The sequence below is a fragment of the Schistocerca serialis genome, chromosome 7 (assembly GCF_023864345.2).
Source record: "Schistocerca serialis cubense isolate TAMUIC-IGC-003099 chromosome 7, iqSchSeri2.2, whole genome shotgun sequence".
Taxonomy (NCBI): domain Eukaryota; kingdom Metazoa; phylum Arthropoda; class Insecta; order Orthoptera; family Acrididae; genus Schistocerca; species Schistocerca serialis.
Window position 1 is genome coordinate 430,519,918 of NC_064644.1, and position 21,867 is coordinate 430,541,784.

The window sequence follows — 21,867 nt, forward strand, 5'->3', positions numbered from 1 at the left end:
ACAATCCAAAGCAACAGAACAGTGGTGCTCAGAAGTGTCCCAATGGTCGGCCTGGGAAGGAAACTCTAACGTAAGCTTAGGTGAGGTAGGCAGCCAAGAATAATCTTAAGTAATGAGATGGCAACCTGACCCAGGGACGGTTGAAGGACCGACCGACAACCTAATCAACCCCCTTCCGCCTGCGTTTAAATACAGCCAAGGCACAATAACCACTCCAAAATATATAAACAAACACCAAAGGCTGACGAACTACACGCCGTGCCAGACAGCATCAACACATTGAGGAAACACACACTCGCTGCTCTGTCCGAACCGACCGACTGCCATAGCATTCGTAACTGCTCGGTGTAAACCACAGAAGCTACACATACACTCCTGGAAATGGAAAAAAGAACACATTGACACCGGTGTGTCAGACCCACCATACTTGCTCCGGACACTGCGAGAGGGCTGTACAAGCAATGATCACACGCACGGCACAGCGGACACACCAGGAACCGCGGTGTTGGCTGTCGAATGGCGCTAGCTGCGCAGCATTTGTGCACCGCCGCCGTCAGTGTCAGCCAGTTTGCCGTGGCATACGGAGCTCCATCGCAGTCTTTAACACTGGTAGCATGCCGCGACAGCGTGGACGTGAACCGTATGTGCAGTTGACGGACTTTGAGCGAGGGCGTATAGTGGGCATGCGGGAGGCCGGGTGGACGTACCGCCGAATTGCTCAACACGTGGGGCGTGAGGTCTCCACAGTACACTGATGTTGTCGCCAGTGGTCGGCGGAAGGTGCACGTGCCCGTCGACCTGGGACCAGACCGCAGCGACGCACGGATGCACGCCAATACCGTAGGATCCTACGCAGTGCCGTAGGGGACCGCACCGCCACTTCCCAGCAAATTAGGGACACTGTTGCTCCTGGGGTATCGGCGAGGACCATTCGCAACCATCTCCATGAAGCTGGGCTACGGTCCCGCACACCGTTAGGCCGTCTTCCGCTCACGCCCCAACATCGTGCAGCCCGCCTCCAGTGGTGTCGCGACAGGCGTGAATGGAGGGACGAATGGAGACGTGTCGTCTTCAGCGATGAGAGTGGCTTCTGCCTTGGTGCCTATGATGGTCGTATGCGTGTTTGGCGCCGTGCAGGTGAGCGCCACAATCAGGACTGCATACGACCGAGGCACACAGGGCCAACACCCGGCATCATGGTGTGGGGAGCGATCTCCTACACTGGCCGTACACCACTGGTGATCGTCGAGGGGACACTGAATAGTGCACGGTACATCCAAACCGTCATCGAACCCATCGTTCTACCATTCCTAGACCGGCAAGGGAACTTGCTGTTCCAACAGGACAATGCACGTCCGCATGTATCCCGTGCCACCCAACGTGCTCTAGAAGGTGTAAGTCAACTACCCTGGCCAGCAAGATCTCCGGATCTGTCCCCCATTGAGCATGTTTGGGACTGGATGAAGCGTCGTCTCACGCGGTCTGCACGTCCAGCACGAACGCTGGTCCAACTGAGGCGCCAGGTGGAAATGGCATGGCAAGCCGTTTCACAGGACTACATCCAGCATCTCTACGATCGTCTCCATGGGAGAATAGCAGCCTGCATTGCTGCGAAAGGTGGATATACACTGTACTAGTGCCGACATTGTGCATGCTCTGTTGCCTGTGTCTATGTGCCTGTGGTTCTGTCAGTGTGATCATGTGATGTATCTGATCCCAGGAATGTGTCAATAAAGTTTCCCCTTCCTGGGACAATGAATTCACGGTGTTCGTATTTCAATTTCCAGGAGTGTAGATCCACGTAAACACTTGCACCAAGAACTCCGACAATCCTAAAACCAATCAGTGTGGAACAACAAGGAGAAATCACAAATCGACACACAGAGTTTCCATAAGCGGTCTGCGACCAAATAGACGTCGTGCGATGAGACGACCGACCGAACGACCAACCAAGGTCGTCCCCTCTCAAGTTATGTCTGTCGGCAGCGGTCGGGCAAGTCATGGATGTCCGGAGCTCACTGCAGCTCCATCCCGACTCCCTTGATGTCGGTTCGGAACTCGCAGACACGGCGAACCGGGTACACTGGCTCGGACCCAACCATGCAGAGGTAACACTTGCCCATTGGCCACCCGACATCTCTGCACAAGGAAGGAGCCGACCCACGTCCGGCAAGATGACCAACTGACTAGGCCCAGAAACGGGTAAAAGACCAAATACACGTCGCCCGTGAGACGACCGACCGAACGACCAACCAACTGTCGTTCCCGCTCCAGTCTCCTTCCGTCGGACAGTGCATGTGTGTCGCCAGCGGTCGGAGAGTACTGGCTGTCCGCACCTCACTGGCGCTGCGTTCCGACTGAACGCCCGACACACGACCAGCCGGAAATACTAGCGGTCGCTTCAAAGATAATACGGCAGTACGCGCTGCTGCTGCCACTCGTGGGCAGGCAAACCAGCAACTTAGTGGCGCCAGTAAATCGAATAAGAAAGGAAGTAACAGTGCCGTAAAGGCAAGCAAGAAACGGTATGAACAGGAGCCGCGCGCGGCTCATAAGTAGCGATGCAGATTCCGTTAGTTACTAGATAACTAACCGTATTGCCCTGTAGCCTTCCGTCATCGAGCCGCCGTTTCCATGTACCACTGACGGCACGTTTACGCTGAAGGCTTTAGCCTAATGGTCCGCTGTTGGAATATTACATATCTACATCTACATGATTACTCTGCAATTCACATTTAAGTGCTTGGCAGAGGGTTCATCGAACCACAATCATACTATCTCCCTACCATTCCACTCCCGAACAGCGCGCGGGAAAAACGAACACCTAAACCTATCTGTTCGAGCTCTGATTTCTCTTATTTTATTTTGATGATCATTCCTACCTATGTATGTTGGGCTCAACAAAATATTTTCGCATTCGGAAGAGAAAGATGGTGACTGAAATTTCGTAAATAGATCTCGCCGCGACGAAAAACGTCTTTGCTTTAATGACTTCCATCCCAACTCGCGTATCATATCTGCCACACTCTCTCCCCTATTACGTTATAATACAAAACGAGCTGCCCTATTTGCACCCTTTCGATGTCCTCAGTCAATCCCACCTGGTAAGGATCCCACACCGCGCAGCAATATTCTAAAAAGAGGACGAACGAGTGTAGTGAAGCTGTCTCTTTAGTGGACTTGTTGCATCTTCTAAGTGTCCTGCCAATGAAACGTAACCTTTGGCTCGCCTTCCCTACAATATTATCTATGTGGTCTTTCCAACTGAAGTTGTTCGTAATTTTGACACCCAGGTACTTAGTTGAATTGACAGCCTTGAGAATGGTGCTATTTATCGAGTAATCGAATTCCAACCGATTTCTTTTGGAACTCATGTGGATCACCTCACACTTTTCGTTATATCGATGCTGATACAGCTCTGCTCGCGGAGGCATTTCGTTGCATTTTTCTCTGCAGGTGTTCACAACGCTAGCTGAGAGCATTACAGGCATTACAGGACTGTGAGGCGAAAACGATGCTATCTGCGTCGTTCGGCGTCAGTGACAAGGATTCGTTAGCGAAAAAATGTACTCACGTAGCAAGGAGAACGAAGATGACCTATAGAGTGCACCTTTGAACGCTGAAAATCCAGACGATACTTGCACCAGCTCTAACGAAAGCTCAAAAATTGTCCTGGGCGCTTTTTCAGACAACGACGAATGTCAAAACAAACTTTCCATACTTCAATTATTATAGAAACAGAAACAAGCAAACAGATAAATTTTCAGTGTGTGTGTGTGTGTGTGTGTGTGTGTGAAATCTTATGGGACTTAACTGCTAAGGTCATCAGTCCCTAAGCTTACACACTACTTAACCTAAATTATCCTACTGTTTTAAAAATAAATGTGTGTAACTGTAAAAGCCAACCAATAGTAACTGTTTACGGCCCCATGCACAATCGTAACCGAATCCTGCCTTCCCTTGACTACCAGGTGTCAGCATCCTCCCTGATCATGTCCTTTTCTACGTCTGTGAGTGGTTATTGCACGTTAATGCCCCAGTTAGGCGTTAGTCACATTATTGTGACTGTACCGTACATGTGCATCACACAATGATTTTAGAACCCCAATAGGATTAAACATTCCCGATACTGATAGGATCATACTTTACACAATACAAAATCGAAGTGTGCACTCACCTTTATCACTATTTTACACAGTACACGAGCGTGTAAATGTGGGGAATGTTGCTTCATTTAGCCGTTGCTCTATTTAAAAACGACGAGTCTTTTTTATTTGAAAGTTCTTCTAATTTCTTTTTTACTTGACTCAACTTCCTGAGACTGAAGAGCAAGTGTAACGTGTCCAGGATGAGATTTTCACTCTGCAGCGGAGTGTGTGCTGATGTGAAACTTCCTGACAGTTTTAATCTGTCAGGAAGTTTCAAGTGGAACGTATTGTTGCGGACGCATGTAGTAAGTGTTGCTTCCACGCAGTGAAGAATGGCAAAACAGAGGCATGCCGGCAAGCGAGGCGTTGCGAAGTAAGCACGCACAGATAGCCTTCCTGATAGCAGCAGTCTACCAACAGACTGACGCAAGGACGCACGCAGACCCAGCGCCGAGCGAAGCCTGGAGAGTGCCGTGTAAGGGGAAGTGAGGCCAGCACTATACGTTTTTTTTTTTTTGGTCATCAGTCTACTGACGGGTTCGATGCGGCCCGCCACGAATTCCTTTCCTGTGCTAATCTCTTCATCTCAGAGTAGCACTTGCAACCTACGTCCTCAATTATTTGCTTGACGTATTCCAATCTCTGTCTTCCTCTACAGTTTTTGCCCTCTACTGCTCCCTCTAGTACCATGGAAGTCATTCCCTCATGTCTTAGCAGATGTCCTATCATCGTGTCCTCCTTATCAGTGTTTTCCACATATTCCTTTCCTCTCCGATTCTGCGTAGAACCTCCTCATTCCTTACCTTATCAGTCCACCTAATTTTCAACATTCGTCTATAGCACCACATCTCAAATGCTTCGATTCTCTTCTGTTCCGGTTTTCCCACAGCCCATGTTTCACTACCATACAATGCTGTACTCCAGACGTACATCCTCAGAAATTTCTTCCTCAAATTAAGGCCGGTATTTGATATTAGTAGACTTCTCTTGGCCAGAAATGCCTTTTTTGCCATAGCGAGTCTGCTTTTGATGTCCTCCTAGCTCCGTCCGTCATTGGTTATTTTACTGCCTAGGTAGCAGAATTCCTTAACTTCATTGACTTCGTGACCATCAATCCTGATGTTAAGTTTCTCGCTGTTCTCATTTCTACTACTTCTCATTACCTTCGTCTTTCTCCGATTTACTCTCAAACCATACTGTGTACTCATTAGACTGTTCATTCCGTTCAGCAGATCATTTAATTCTTCTTCACTTTCACTCAGGATAGCAATGTCATCAGCGAATCGTATCATTGATATTCTTTCACCTTGTATTTTAATTCCACTCCTGAACCTTTCTTTTATTTCCGTCGTTGCTTCCTCGATGTACAGATTGAAGAGTAGGGGCAAAGGCTACAGCCTTGTCTTACACCCTTCTTAATACGAGCACTTCGTTCTTGATCGTCCACTCTTACTATTCCCTCTTGGTTGTTGTACATATTGTATATGACCCGTCTCTCCCTATAGCTTACCCCTACTTTTTTCAGAATCTCGAACAGCTTGCACCATTTTATATTGTCGAACGCTTTTTCCAGGTTGACAAATCCTATGAAAGTGTCTTGATTTTTCTTTAGCCTTGCTTCCATTATTAGCCGTAACGTCAGAATTGCCTCTCTCGTCCCTTTACTTTTCCTAAAGCCAAACTGGTCGTCACCTAGCGCATTCTCAATTTTCTTTTCCATTCTTCAGTATATTATTCTTGTAAGCAGCTTCGATGCATGAGCTGTTAAGCTGATTGTGCGATACTTCTCGCACTTGTCAGCTCTTGCCGTCTTCGGAATTGTGTGGATCATGCTTTTCCGAAAGTCAGATGGTGTATCGCCAGACTCATATATTCTACACACCAACGTGAATAGTCGTTTTGTTGCCAGTTCCCCCAATGATTTTAGAAATTCTGATGGAATGTTATCTATCCCTTCTGCCTTATTTGACCGTAAGTCCTCCAAAGCTCTTTTAAATTCCGATTCTAATACTGGGTCCCCTATTTCTTCTAAATCGACTCCTGTTTCTTCTTCTATTACATCAGACAAATATTCACCCTCATAGAGGCTTTCACCTATCTGCTCTCTCCTCTGCATTTAACAGTGGACTTCCCGTTGCGCTCTTAATGTTACCACCGTTGCTTTTAATGTCACCAAAGGTTGTTTTGACTTTCCTGTATGCGGAGTCTGTCCTTCCGACAATCATATCTTTTTCGATGTCTTCACATTTTTCCTGCAGCCATTTCGTCTTAGCTTCCCTGCACTTCCTATTTATTTCATTCCTCAGCGACTTGTATTTCTGTATTCCTGATTTTCCCGGAACATGTTTGTACTTCCTCCTTTCATCAATCAACTGAAGTATTTCTTCTGTTACCCATGGTTTCTTCGCAGCTACCTTCTTTGTACCTATGTTTTCCTTCCCAACTTCTGTGATGGCCCTTTTTAAAGATGTCCATCCCTCTTCAACTGTACTGCCTACTGCGCTATTCCTTATTGCTGTATCTATAGCGTTAGAGAAGTTCAAACGTATCTCGTCATTCCTTAGAACTTCCGTATCCCACTTCCTTGCGTATTGATTCTTCCTGACTAATGTCTTGAACTTCAGCCTACTCTTCATCACTACTATATTGTGCCCCTGGGTACGCCTTACAATCCAGTACCCACTCTATGTTACGCTGCAATATACAGTGGGAGTAATAACAAAAAGCCACCACCGAGGGTAAGAAACGTCCTCCTGCTGGATATAAATAGTGGAGCGCAGGCAGCAACAGACAGAAGCCATTAGGAAGCAGTTTGGATCAGAGGACGGACGTGGTCCATGTGCAAATGTTCAATCTTCGTAGGTGACGATTCCGGAAGTCTGTTCCAGCTTGCAGGAGTCATCCGTTCTCCACCAAATGTCAACTTCAGCTCTGGAGGTCGGCCCGAGTGCAGTCGGCACCATGGCTGACTAAATACAACGAGAACTTCCAGCGGGACCGGCCGCAGTGCGGTCTCGGTCAGAGGCGCCGCCAGCAACTGACGCCCGGACTTCACGGCAACCCGGCCCCACGTCGCGTGGTCCGTCCATGACGGGACCTCGCGGACAACGCGAGACGGCTTCCCAGCCACCGGTGCAACACGTGTCGGCAGCTGACCTCACGGCGACGCGGCTCCGTGGGCGTGCCCGTACTGGGGCGCCGAGCGGCGACGAGTTCATCTCAACCACAGGGCATCCTGACCTCAGTGGAGCACTGGTGGCCTGAGGCTCCCGAGTGCGATCAGCGGCGCGGGTTGCGCGCATTGTCAAAGAATCTACACAGCAGCAGCCAGGCGGATTGATCCGCAGGGCTGGGCAGCGACGACGAGGGAGAAATTGTAAAGGAAGTTCAATAAATAATTGTAAAACTCCACGCTGTCTCAGTGTTTGGCACAGCCACTGCGTCTGCTGCTAACAGGTGGTGCAGAAGGCGTAACAGTATGTTTGCGGCAGGCACACTATCTGATCAAAAGCATCCGGTCAGCTATATCCGCGGAATTGAGCACTAGACTTGAAGAAAAGTGGACCCGCCAGTATAAATGGAGGCGGGCAGCATTGTGCTGTGAGTAAAGAAGCAATAACAATTGAGTGGCCTGGTCAGGACAGCTCAGCGACTTGTAACGTGGACTAGAAATCGGATATCATCTGACTAACAGATCCGTCAAGGACATATGAACTCTTATAAAGCTGCCCAAGCCAACTGTTGACGATGTGACTGCGGAGACGTGAAGGAACAACAACCACAGTTAAACCAAGACTAAGCAGGCCTCATGTACTGACAGACAGACCGCCGAGCACTGCAGAGGTCGTCGTAAAAAATGGCATGAAATCAGCAAAATGGGTTCAAATGGCTCTGAGCACTATGGGACTTAACTTCTGAGGTCATCAGTCGCCTAGAACTTAGAACTACTTAAACCTAACTAACCTAAGGCCTTCACACACATCCATGCCCGAGGCAGGATTCGAACCTGCGACCGTAGCAGTCGCGCGGTTCCGGACTGCGCGCCTAGAATCGCTAGACCACCGCGGCCGGCATGAAATCAGCAGAAGGAATCAGTCGTGAGATGAGTTCCAAAGAGCTACCAACAGTGCTGCCAGCACACTGACTCTACGTAGTGAGTTAACAAGACTGGGGTACAGCTGTCGAGCAGATCGTCATAACCCATGCTGTTCTGTAGTCAAAGCTAAGCGACGCTTGGGGTGGCATAAAGAGCGACTCCACAGGCTAGAAGATCAACTACTCTATACTTTGTGGCGATCCTATGGTTGGGTGTGGGTTTGGCAAATATCTGGAGAGTGGCTCTGAGCACTATGGGACTCAACTGCTGAGGTCATTAGTCCCCTAGAACTTAGAACTAGTTAAACCTAACTAACCTAAGGACATCACAAACATCAATGCCCGAGGCAGAATTCGAACCAGCGACCGTAGCGGTCTTGCGGTTCCAGACTGCAGCGCCTTTAACCGCACGGCCACTTCGGCCGGCTATCTATCTATCTGGAGAGTGTTACCAACCATCATGTGTAATGTCAAGACTGAAGAACACAAGAGGTGGTATTACGGTATGAGGTTAAGGTCTAGTCCCAATATTACACTTGTGAGGCAACGGGCGACTTGAGACGCCCCGCTGGGGGAGGGGGTGGGGGGGGGGGGGGAGGCGCTCTCGGCGGGCCGCAGCTCGTCAGCGATCACATGGTGCCGCACGTTAGCCGGAGCAAGAGGGGTACATCCAGCGCGTAGTGCAGGCCGACCACGTGGCTGGGAATTCCATGTTGACGCTGTATCACGGAAGGTGCTTTGTGTTGATGAAGGAGATTTGTATGCCGGGAGTGCCAAAGATGGCGGACTTTGTGAAACCATAATGGCAGACATTTCACAGTTCATGTAGAAATTAATAGGAGCCAGAGGAATCATGATACCTCAAACAGAAATATACACTTTACTATTATTTGCACAATGATTCTTTTGGTGTAATCAGATTTTCAATATCTTTATTAGTTTAAAGTTTAGTATCTGACAGTAAATTATACAAGAAACACCCAGCAACGAATTGCCTAAATCTAAACGGTTCATCCGTTTTTGTCGATCGTCGAGTCTTTAGAAAGCTATTAGTGTAAATATGAATTACAGGCATGTAACTTGAACAGTACATGAGTTATTGGAGGTCAAAGTGGCCGATTACTATTAATCGCTTCAGGCCATAAGTACTCCACAGTTACACGAAAAAACTTTGCTTATCAATATACTTATTCGTCTATGGCTTTGTTTATATCCGATATATACTATTCATGAACAAATTGTGTTTTAGAAACCACAGAGACATTAGGCTGCTGGCCTACCTTTGGATTCCTTTGATATATGTTTATTTGATTTGTTTATGTACTTAATAATGTGTGTTAGAGCGTGTTTGTGGTCCAGCGGTAGGAATATTTATTTAATTTCAAGTTATTTAAATGTAAATGCAGTATTTCGTATGTGTTTCAATACGTTTGTGAGTGTGTGTTGGCTTGAAGAAAGAGCGGGAGCACTCTAGCCAATGACAGCGCTCATTAATGGGGAGACTGGTTGGAAGTGGGAGAAGAGTGCTAGATGGGAAGCAGTGAGGGGCAGTTGCAGGAAAGACTTGGAGAGTAGAGCAGTTTGCGCGTGGTCGCGAGAGATAGAAATATGTCGTAGTGCCGACTTGTGCGCTTGTGAAACTTCCGTGGCTTCTGCAGTGAAGACGTAGTATACATTAGGAAGTGAATAACTCGCGAGCTATGTTGTTGCTCATAACTACTTACGTGAAGTAGGAATCTGCTGTTTCCCTGTTATTCAACTTATAATTTATTTAATTGCTGGACCATCGACACCAATAAGTGTTTGGAGTAATAAACGGCATTATTAAAGGTACTTCTGCTATCGCACTCATCATTTAAAATCGTTAAAAATAGTACCTGCAGATTTTACTTAATTGCAAAGTTTCATTTGTGAATTTCTACGTTACATTCAAACTTCGCAATTGCCGAGTGATAGGAACCTTCGACCATTCGGTTCATGTGTATATTCATATTGTATACTGTAGACCCAGCAATATTTGGCTTGTAATGCGGCAACTACGTATCCCTGCCCCTAGACAACGAAACAAGTCAAAACTTTTAATGTTTCAACTCTGAGTCTGAGGATACGTAGTTGAGGGCCACCACACCACAAAATTTTATTTGAAAGCCCGGACGCTAGATGCTAAGAAAATGGTTCAAATGGCTCTGAGCACTATGGGAGCTAACTTCTGAGGTCATCATTAAGAGCGGCCTGAGCTAGCGAGGCGAGCACATCGCTGCCGTTGCGCGCTTCGCTTACTCGGCCGTTGAGAGCTCGTGAAGAGGTTTCTGTGCTGTGGGCGCCGCGGAGAGCAAATTGTCGTGCGTTGTTTTTACAACGCGTGCAGATTGTCGTGTTCCGCGGCTCGCAGCATGGGAAAGAAGGGTGCGCAGAGGAAACCTGCCGCTACGAAGGGTCCTTCGGTTGTGCAACTCCCTGAGTCTGCAGACCATGCAAGGAACTCCGAGAAGACGAGTCGCGGCCTGTCCCCCCTTTGTACAAGTGCAAAGGCGGGTGGACAGCGCTCTTCGACACCATGACGAATTGCGTTCGGAACGAGGTGGTCAACGAGTCTGTCGATACAGACTCGCTGATCTGCGTTCGAGCTGCAAACGTGGCCGACCACAGGGCGATCAGGGTCGCAGTGGCCGACCACATCGTCGACGCGCCGCCCGCGCGTGTGAAGGCACCTTCCGTAGGAAGGTTGAAGACGACCAAGGCACTCCTCAAGGGGCTACCTTGGTGCTGTGATGAGGCAGCGGTCCGGGAAGGGCTGCTGCGAGCCGGGTTTGGTAATGCAACCGCAAGGTTGCACAACCGGACCAACAGGAAGAGGGCGCCGCTCTATGCCGTGACCGTGCAGACGGTCGACGGCGGGAGCGACATCTTCGACTTGCGGAAGCTGCTGGGCTTCCCGGTGACGACAGAGGCTCTCCCGACCGCCATTGACCCCCAGCCCCAGTGCTTCAGGTGCCAGGGCGAGGGCCATGTTGCGAAGTATTGCCGCAACGCGGCGCGGTGCGTCAAGTGCTCAGGGCAGCACGACAGCCGCGCCTGCGACCGCGGCAGCAACGTTCTGCCAACCTGTGTCCGGTGTGGCGGCCCGCACGTCGCCAGCTGGCGCGGTTGTGCGGCTTTCTCAAGCCGAAACCGTACCAGCGCTAACTGCTAAATGTGGAAGAATATGAACATATATTACACGATTTTGTTCTGTGTATAGCAGAGAAGCAGTTTGGAAACAGTTTATCAGCGTGACAACGCACCTGTCGTATATCATCACGTGTGAGGCTATGATTGGTGGAAAATAACATTCCTGATATGGACGAGCGTGCCCACAGTACCGACCTGAGCCCAATGGAACATCTTTGGAATGAGTTAGAATGTTGACTTCGCACCAGACCGCAGAGTCCAACATCACTACCCTCTTCGGTTTCGGTTCTTGAGAAAGAATGAGCTGCCATTCCGCTAGAGATATTTAGACACCCCACTGAAAGTGTTTCCAGCATAGTTGAAGCCGTCATAAGAAGAAAAAAAGGGCGGTCGCATTACTTATTCAAGTCTATTAATATGGGTCTGGAGTTTTTTGAGCAGATAAAGTATTGCCAGCCTGCGAATGGGAGCCTTTAGATCGCTGGAACATTTCCTTCAGGCGCCGGCTGAAGCTCGTCTACCGCATGTAGAACTGGACATGGTCCCCGAGGACAGATACATACTTGTCTTCATACATTGTGACTTCCAGAATGACGAGGCCGCATATGGAATGCCACGAGAACGTTCCCCAGGCCACGATAATCCAGACGAGCATCTAAAAAGTAGAATTGCTTGACACCTTAGAACCCCTAACTTTCACAGTACATAATTCCTAATTAGTTGGCTAAAATATTTCGAAATTAAATGCAAAATTCAAATGGTGATGATGAACTGGATCCGTGGCTGTGAGCTTGATGCAGAATATCACAGCTAAACTTTCAAGACGGCCAGAGACTGTTGCAGCTCGAAACACGAACTAGCTCGATACCCTTGCCAGGCGACGATGGTCGCAATCAGAACGACGTGCAGTGGCGTGGCAGGCTAAATGTACACTAACAATGTTGAGTGTTTATGGAAAAAGTTCAAGGCAATCGTAAAATTAGTTTTAGACAGGTACGTGCCGAGTAAAACTGTGAGGTTCACAGAGGAAGACCACACTGCTGTTACTTCTCTAAACCCTCGCACGAACGAAAAAATGGCTGACATCGAAATAAGTGTCCAAGGAATAGAAAAGCAACTGGAATCACTCAAGAGAGGAAAGTCCACTGGACCTGACGGGATACCAATCCGATTCTACACGGAGTACGCGAAAGAACTTGCCCCCCTTCTAACTGCCGTGTACTGCAAGTCTCTAGAGGAGCGGAAGGTTGCCAATGACTGGAAAAGAGCACAGGTAGTTCCAGTTTTCAAGAAGGGTCGTCGAGCAGATGCGCAAAACTATAGGCCTATATCTCTGACATAGATCTGTTGTAGAATTTTAGTACACGTTTTTTGCTCGCTTATCTTGTCATTTCTGGAAACCCAGAATCTACTCTGTAGGAATCAACGTGGATTCCGGAAACAGCGATCGTGTGAGACCCAACTCGCTTTATTTGTTCGTGAGTCCCGGAAGATATTAGATACAGGCTCCCAAGTAGATGCCATTTTCCTTGACTTCCGGAAGGCGTTTGATACAGATCCGCACTGTCGTCTGAAAAACAAAGTAAGAGCCTACGGAATATCAGACCAGCTGTGTGGCTGGATTGAAGTGTTTTTAACAAACAGAACACAGCATGTTGTTCTCAATGGAGAGACGTCTACAGACGTTAAAGTAACCTCTGGCGTGCCACAGGGGGAGTGTTATGGGACCATTGCTTTTCAGAATATATATAAATGAACTAGTAGATAGTGTCGGAAGTTCCATGCGGCTTTTCACTGATGATGCTGTAGTACACAGAGAAGTTGCAACATTAGAAAATTGCAGCGAAATGCAGTAAGATCTGAACGGGATAGTCACTTGGTGCATGGAGTGGCAACTGACCCTTAACCTAGACGTAATATATTGCGAATACATAGAACGAAGGATCCTTTAATGTATGATTATATGATAGGGGAACAAACACTGGTAGCAGTTACTTCTGTAACATATCTGGGAGTATGCGTACGGAACGATTTGACGTGGAATGATCATATAAAATTAATTGTTAGTAAGGCGGGTGCCAGGTTGAGATTCGTTGGGAGAGTCCTTAGAAAATGTAGTCCATCAACAAAGGAGGTGGCTTACAAAACACTCGCTCGACCTATACTTGAGTATTGCTCATCAGTGTGTGATTCGTACCAGGTCGGGTTGACAGAGAAGATCCAAAGAAGAGCGGCGTGTTTCGTCACAGGGTTATTTGGTAAGCGTGATAGCGTTACGGAGATGTTTAGCAAACTCAAGTGTCAGACTCGGCAAGAGAGGTGCTCTGCATCGCAGTGTAGCTTGCTGTCCAGGTTTCGAGAGGGTGCGTTTCTGGATGAGGTATCCAATATATTGCTTCCCCCCCTACTTATACCTCCCGAAGAGATTACGAATGTAAAATTAGAGAGATTCGAGCGTGCACGGAGGCTTTCCGACAGTTGTTCTTCCCGCGAACCACACGCGACTGGAACAGAAAAGGGAGGTAATGACAATGGCACGTAAAGTGCCCTCCACCACACACCGTTGGGTGGCTTGCGGAGTATAAATGTAGATGTAGATGTAGGTGAAGTCAATAGGCTTGTCTCATCATCTCTGACTGTAACGTAAACGTTGCTATGGATTAGCCATAGGCTCGGTTAAACGTTTTGTTGCATAATCAGGGTACAACAGCTTCTTTGATGACAAAATGCCTTGTTGGTTCATTCACGCCATACGATTATTCATTCGTCAGACATAATCGTGTGTTTTGTTTGTGAGGCTGCGTTCAGATTTGACAAATGGCGGTATTTAGGATGGCGTGAGTGCGCCAGTGGGAACCGACGTCGTGTGCTGCATCGCGAGACCGGCTTTCGCCGGCTCCCTGCGTCCCTGCAACGCCGCGTGACGCTTCAGCGGCCGGATCTGTCGCCAGACACGCAGCGCGGCCAGACATGCGTAAGGGCTGCCAGGCGCCGTTATCTGCAGCCGGGGAGCGCCCACGCACGAACGCCGCACGCATAATGCGCGCATCGCCGCCGATTGCACGAACAGTACCTGCTGCACTTCGCCCACTGTGAGCCCCACTCTAGTTATACCGCCGTACCCGCTGCAGCGTGTACCTTCTGAAACAACTGTGGCACGCCCACTGCCACATGATCAAAAAAATGCTTCGTGAAGTTGGAAGTAAAGTACGGAGATACTTTTTCTTTAAGTTATCAGTTTTCCTGTGATAAGTGGCACTGCACAAATACTACGTGGTACCTCAAATCCCAGCAGCAACTATACAGAGTTATTGAAGAGAAGCTCCGAGATTTTAGAACCCTGGCGTGACTTCAGCAGGAGACGTACCAATAATACATTACTGGCCATTAAAAATGCTACACCAAGAAGAAATGCAGATGATAGGCGGGTATTCATTGGACAAATATATTATACTAGAACTGACATGTGATTACATTTTCACGCAATTTGGGTGCATAGATCCTGAGAAATCAGTAACCAGAACAACCACCTCTGCCCGTAATAATGGCCTTGATACGCCTGGTCATTGAGTCAAACAGAGCTTCGATGGCATGTAGAGGTACAGCTGCTCATGCAGCTTCAACGCGATACCATAGTTCATCAAGAGTAATGACTGGCTTATTGTGACGAGCCAGTTGCTCGGCCACCGTTCACCACACGTTTTCAGTTGGTGAGAGATCTGGAGAATGTGCTGGCCAGGGTAGCAGTCGAACATTTTCTGTATCCAGAAAGGCCCGTACAGGGCCTGCAACATGCGGTCGTGCATTATCTTGCTGAAATGTAGCGTTTTGCAGGGATCAAATTAAGGGTAGAGCCACGGGTCATAACACATCTGAAATGTAACGTCCACTGTTCAAAGTGCCGCCAACGCGAACAAGAGTTGACCTAGACGTGTAACCAGTGGCACCCCATACCATCACGCAGGGTGATACGCCAGTATGGCGATGACGAATGCACGCTTCCAATGTGCGTTCACCGCGATGTCGGCAATGACGGATGCGACCACCATGATGCTGTAAACAGAACCTGAATTCATCCGAAAAAATGACGTTTTGCCATTCGTGCATCCAGGTTCGTCGTTGAGTACACGATCGCAGGCGCTCCTGTCTGTGATGCAGCGTCAAGGGTAACCTCAGCCATCGTCTCCGAGCTGGTAGTCCATGTTGCTGCAAACGTGCCTGTCATTTCGACTCCTAGTGATACGACGCCGTTGGGATCCAGCACGGCGTTCCGTATTACCCTCCTGAACCCATCGTTTCCATAATCTGCCAACAGTCATTGGATCTCGACCAACGCGAGCAGCATTGTCGCGATACGATAAACCGCAATCGCGATAGGCTACAATCCGACCTTTATCAAAGTCGGAAACGTGATGGTAAGCATTTCTACTCCTTACAAGAGGCATCAGAACAGCGTTTCACCAGGCAACGCCGGTCAACTGCTGTTTGTGTATAAGAAATCGCGTTGGAAACGTTCCTCATGTCAGCGCATTGTAGGTGTCGCCACCGGCGCCACCCTTGTGTGAATGCTCTGAAAAGCTAATCATTTGCATATCACAGCATCTTCTTCCTGTCGATTAAATTTCGCGTCTGTAGTATGTCATCTTTGTGGTGTAGCAATTTTAATGGCCAGTAGTGTACGTACCCCATCATGTGTAAAGTTCTCAACCAGTTGCAAACATCACACACTTGACCCAATGTCAGTTTGAGATTTCAGTTACTGTTAAGTGAACAGGCTATATTTCCGCTAACGGGTGATATATCATATCTGTAAATCAGAAATAATTACAATTTCGAATATTTTGTGACTGGCCACAGGCTCCTCATGGCATGAACCATGATATCCACATGTAAAAGTTAAAATATTTTGAAACTGAAAACACAGCAAGTTTATAGTTTTGGTCTTATCTGAAGAGACTGTGCAATTCCATGTCTATTGCATAACAACAGGCACTTGGAATTTGAGCCAATTGTACATGGTGTACCACAGGCTTCTACTTTCGGTCTTGTATTGGTCTTGATACACATAATGATCCTCCATCTGCCTTATCAGAAAACTGTCATCTTATCCTTTTCGTGTGTGATACAATTACAGATTTAAAAAGTAGTTCCAGTCCTTGCATACGAAAGGCAGCTAATAAAATACTTCAACTTATCAACACATGATGGAGACAAATAGATTGTCATTAAATATTGACAATACTCAGTATATATCATTCGGTACTTAACACAGAACTCTATCTACTGAAGCAATGAAATATAAAAAGTGCAAAGTATACAGTCCAGTCATATTAACGCACCACCTCTCAAAGGCTTTAATTGCCACTTTTTGCACCAATAACCACTGCGGGACGTGCAGGAGGATAGCCAGTGAGATTCTGGTAGGTACCGACAGAGATGTGTAGCCATGCCGACTCCAGTGCCGTGGAAGGTGCACTAGGTTCCTCACTTGAGGATCCATGGCACGAACAGCCCGATCTAGGTGGTCCCGCAGATCCTCGACTGGGCTTAAATCCGACGAGTTTGGTGGCCGAGACCGTATGGTAAATTGGAGCTGGTACTCTTCATGCGAAACATGTACACTGCGAGCTGCGTGACACTTTGCATTGTTCTGTTGGTAGATGCCATCGTGCAGAGGAAGGACAAACTGCATGTAGGGCTGGATATGGTCCCCCAGGATAGATACATACACTATGTGATCAGAAGTATCCGGACACCTGACTGAAAATGACTTACAAGTTATGTAGCGCCCTCCATCGGTAATGCTGGAATACAATTTGGTGTTGGCCCATCCCTAGCCTTGGTGACAGCTTCCACTCTCGCAGGCATACGTTCAGTCAGGTGCTGGAAGGTTCCTTCGGGAATGGCAACCCATTCTTCACGGAGTGCTGCACCGAGGAGGGGTATTGATGTCGATTGGTGAGGCCTGGCATGAAGTCGGCATTCCAAAACATCCCAAAGGTGTTCCATAGGATTTGTCAGGACTCTTCGCAGGCCAGTCCATTACAGGGATGTTATTGTCCGCCACAGGCCGTGCATTATGAACAGATGCTCGATCATGTTGAAAAAGGCAATCGCCATCCCTGAATTGCTCTTCAACAGTGGGTACAAGCCCCCTCTATGAAAAACACGACCACACCACCGCCTCCGAATTTTGGCACTACACACGCTGGCAGATGACGTTCATCGGGCATTCGCCAAACCCACACCCTGCCATCGGATCGCCACATTGTGTACCGTGATCCGTCACAGCACACATCGTTTTTCTACTGTTCTATCGTCAAATGTTTACGCTCTTTACACCAAGCGAGACGTCGTTTGGCATTTACCGGCGTGATGGGTTGCTTACGCGCAGCCGCTTGACAATGAAATCCAAGTATTTTCACCTCCCGCCTAATTGTCATAGTACTGGCAGTGGATGCTGATGCAGTTTGGATTTCCTATGTGATGGTCTGCATAGATGTCTGTCTGCCTATTACGCATTACGACCCTCTTCAAGTGTCGGCGGTCTGTGTCAGTCAACAGACGAGGTTGGCCTGTACGCTTTTGTGCCGTATGTGTCCCTTCGCGTTTCCACTTCATTATCACATCGGAAACAGGGGACCTAGGGATGTTTAGGAGTGTGGAAATCTGGCGTACTGACGTATGACACAAGTGACACTGAAGCACCTGACCACTTTCCAAGTCCGTTAGTTCCGCGGAACCCCCCATTCTGCTTTCTCAGGATTTCTAATGACAACAGAGGTCGCTGATGTGGAGTACCTGGCAGGTGGAGTACAATGCACGTAATATGAAAAATGTATGTTTTTGTGGGTGTCTGGACACTTTTGATCACATAGTATACTTGTTTTGGTGTATTGTGCCATCCAGAATGACGAGGCCGCATATGGATTGCAACGAGAACGTTCCCCAGACAAAGATACTCCCTCCTCCGGTCTGGACCTTTCCGACGGTTGTTCCAGACTGTTTGCTTTGTGTCCGCTGGAGCATAAAACGAGATTCATCTGAATGCGCCACCTGCCGCAATTCAGTGGACGTCCAGTTGCTTTTAGCACGCAAATTACAGCTTTCGTCTGCATTCTTCATTGTTGCATGAACCTGGTACTTGCTGTAGAGGACCACACGCAGCAACGTTTGCAAAACGGTCATGAGGAGACACTTTTGGTAACCCTTTGGGACATATGAGCGGTCAGTTGCTCTACAGCTGCACTTCTATTCGCCTGTATACATTTCCGCATGCGTCGTTCACCTGTCATTCAGTGCTCATAGTGCACCGCAGTTGCCTCCCCGCCTATTTTGGATAGTCACATTTAGACGTGCACGGTATACTTTAACCACAGCGCCATGCTAACAGTCTACAAATTCGGCAGTTTCTGAAATGCTTCCAGCCTTGTTCCGAAAGCTAATTATCATGCCTTAACGTAAGAGAAATCGCTCCTTTCCGCATTAGGAGGACGACTACACTGTTTTCCGCGTCCTTCAGACAAGCTTAGTATATCCTTCACTGCTAGAGCAGCCACCGGCTGTCTGTGAGTGGTTCTTGAGCGTTGGCGTCGAACTTAGTCACAGGTCACACTAATATGACTAAACCATGTACTTGTAACTATAAATAGATCGCATTCTTAACATTTGTACATATGGTCTGTAATTAATTAAGCACCTAATTTAAGTACAACTGCAGTACGCAAGGTTATTGTTATAGGTGATTTGAAAATCAACTAAATGAGCTATTCTGCATACGTCCATTCACTAACAAGGTACAAAATCTTTTTTGGGTAGCGTAACTCACAAGGTTTGCATTTTAAGCATGCAATAGGATACATTAAGAATTTTATGTAGAGTAGTGCATTTTTTCAGAATAGTTTCAAAAAACACTTCCTGACTCTTAAATATATGTTCAATGTCGTAAAATTTCTCCTCTTCAGCAACGTTTTTCTTGCCATTACCACTTTACATCACATATTCTCGATACTTCGGCCATCATCAGTCGTTTTTTAAGCCAAATAGCAAAACGTATCTGCTTGTTTTAGTGTCTTATTTCCCAGTCTAATTCACTCAGCATCGCCTTATTTCATTCAATTATATTCCATTATGTTTGTCTAGCTTTTGTTAGTGTTAATCCTACGTTCTTCTTTCAGTACACTGCACATTCCGTTGAACTGCTCTTTCAAGTTTTTGATGTCTCTAACCGAAATACAATGTCATCCACAAACCTGAAACTTTTTATTTCTTCTCCCTCAACCTTAATTTCTGTTCCAAATTTGTCTTTGGTTTCCTGTACCGATTGCTCAATATATAGATTGAATAACATTAGGGATAACCTTCAATCCTGTCTCACCGTTTTCTCATCCAGTGCTTTCCTTTCATGCCCTTCAACTGTGTAAGTGCCGTCTTAACAAACTGTATACAGGGTGTTACAAAAAGGTACGGCCAAACTTTCAGGAAACATTCCTCACACGCAAAGAGCTCTAAAATGGAAAGAAAGCGTTTCCGGACACATGTCCACACAACATATTTTCTTTATTTGTGTGTGAGGAATGTTTCCTGAAAGATTGGCCGTACCTTTTTGTAACATCCTGTATAACTATTCTCTTCCTGTATTTTACTCCCACTGCCTTCAGAATTCCGGTGGGTGTATTTCAGTGTTCATTTTCAAAAGCTTTCGCTAAGTTTACAAATTTTATAAATGTACGTTTGTCCTTCCTTAATCTACCTTGTAAGATAAATCATAGGGTCCGTATTACCTCGAATGTTCCAGCACTTGTTCGGAATCCAAAGTGATTATTCCCGAGGTCGGGTTCTACCAGTTTTTCCATTCTTCTGTAAATACTCGTGTTAGTACTCTGCAAGCATGACTTATTCACACTTGTCGGGACCTGTTTACTTTGGAACTGAAATTACTAAATTATTCTTGAAGTGTGAGGGGATTTCATTTGTCTCAAATATCTTGCATACCAATTCAAAGTAGTTTTTACGGTTGGCTCTCCAAAGGAAATCAGTAATTCTGACGGAATGTTATATACTCTAGGGGCCTTGTTTCGACTGTTCTGTCAAATTCTTCCCGCAGCATTGTATTTTCTGTCTAATCTTCATCTACAGCTTCTTCTCTTTGTATAATATCGCCTTCAATTGCTTTTGTATAGCCCTCCTACATACTCCATCCACCTTTCAGCTTTCAACTCTCTGCTTTGTACTGGTTTTAGATCCAGGCCCCTGATGCTCATACAGCGGCTTTTCTTTTCTCCTAACAGCTCCTTAATTTTCCTGTAGGCGGTATTTGTCTTTCCCTTAGCAGTATATTCTTTAATATCCTTACATTGGTCCACTACGCATTCCGGGTTAGCCATTTTGCACTACCTACCGGAGAAGCCGAGCGGTTCTAGGCGCTTCAGTCTGGAACCGCGTGACCGCTACGGTTGCAGGTTCGAATCCTGCCTCGGGCATGGATGTGTGTGATGTCTTTCGGTTAATTAGGTTTAAGTAGTTCTAAGTTCTAGGGGACTGATGACAACAGATGTTAAGTGCCGTAGTGCTCAGAGCCATTTGAACCTTTTGAAACATTTCTCCTCGTCGGTCATCTGGGAGCTTCTGTTGCGTCTGGTGAAGTACTGTCGCGGCTGTGACCAGAGTCCACGAACGCTTAGCGCAGTGCGGTGCGCGTGACAAATGAAGTGACATGTTGTTCCTTACACTTCCTCCCAAACGTCTGTTGGAGGTCGTGGATAATTTGTAGACTCTGATCATCTTCGCCATAAAGCCAAATAAGGGTCGCCAGTCTCGCTTAGACTCTCGAAGCAAGGCTGAATTAGTCTGTTCCACTATAAGTGACATGTTGTTCCTTACACTTCCTCCCAAACGTCTGTTGGAGGTCGTGGTTAATTTGTAGACTCTGATCATCTTCGCCATAAAGCCAAATAAGGGTCGCCAGTCTCGCTTAGACTCTCGAAGCAAGGCTGAATTAGTCTGTTCCACTATAAGTGACATGTTGTTCCTTACACTTCCTCCCAAACGTCTGTTGGAGGTCGTGGATAATTTGTAGACTCTGATCATCTTCGCCATAAAGCCAAATAAGGGTCGCCAGTCTCGCTTAGACTCTCGAAGCAAGGCTGAATTAGTCTGTTCCACTATAAGTGACATGTTGTTCCTTACACTTCCTCCCAAACGTCTGTTGGAGGTCGTGGATAATTTGTAGACTCTGATCATCTTCGCCATAAAGCCAAATAAGGGTCGCCAGTCTCGCTTAGACTCTCGAAGCAAGGCTGAATTAGTCTGTTCCACTATAAGTGACATGTTGTTCCTTACACTTCCTCCCAAACGTCTGTTGGAGGTCGTGGATAATTTGTAGACTCTGATCATCTTCGCCATAAAGCCAAATAAGGGTCGCCAGTCTCGCTTAGACTCTCGAAGCAAGGCT

General features: G+C 47.1%; 1 protein-coding gene across 1 annotated transcript in view; it reads left to right on the top strand.

The window, feature by feature from the left end:
* The window catches only part of LOC126413137 (uncharacterized), a 62,438-nt gene extending 47,830 nt beyond the window's left edge, over positions 1-14,608 (top strand). The window contains exon 2 of the mRNA XM_050083030.1: positions 14,419-14,608. Coding sequence (XP_049938987.1) covers positions 14,419-14,608 — 190 coding nt within the window. The remainder of the gene's footprint in view (positions 1-14,418) is intronic.
* The last annotated feature ends 7,259 nt before the right edge of the window (positions 14,609-21,867 follow it).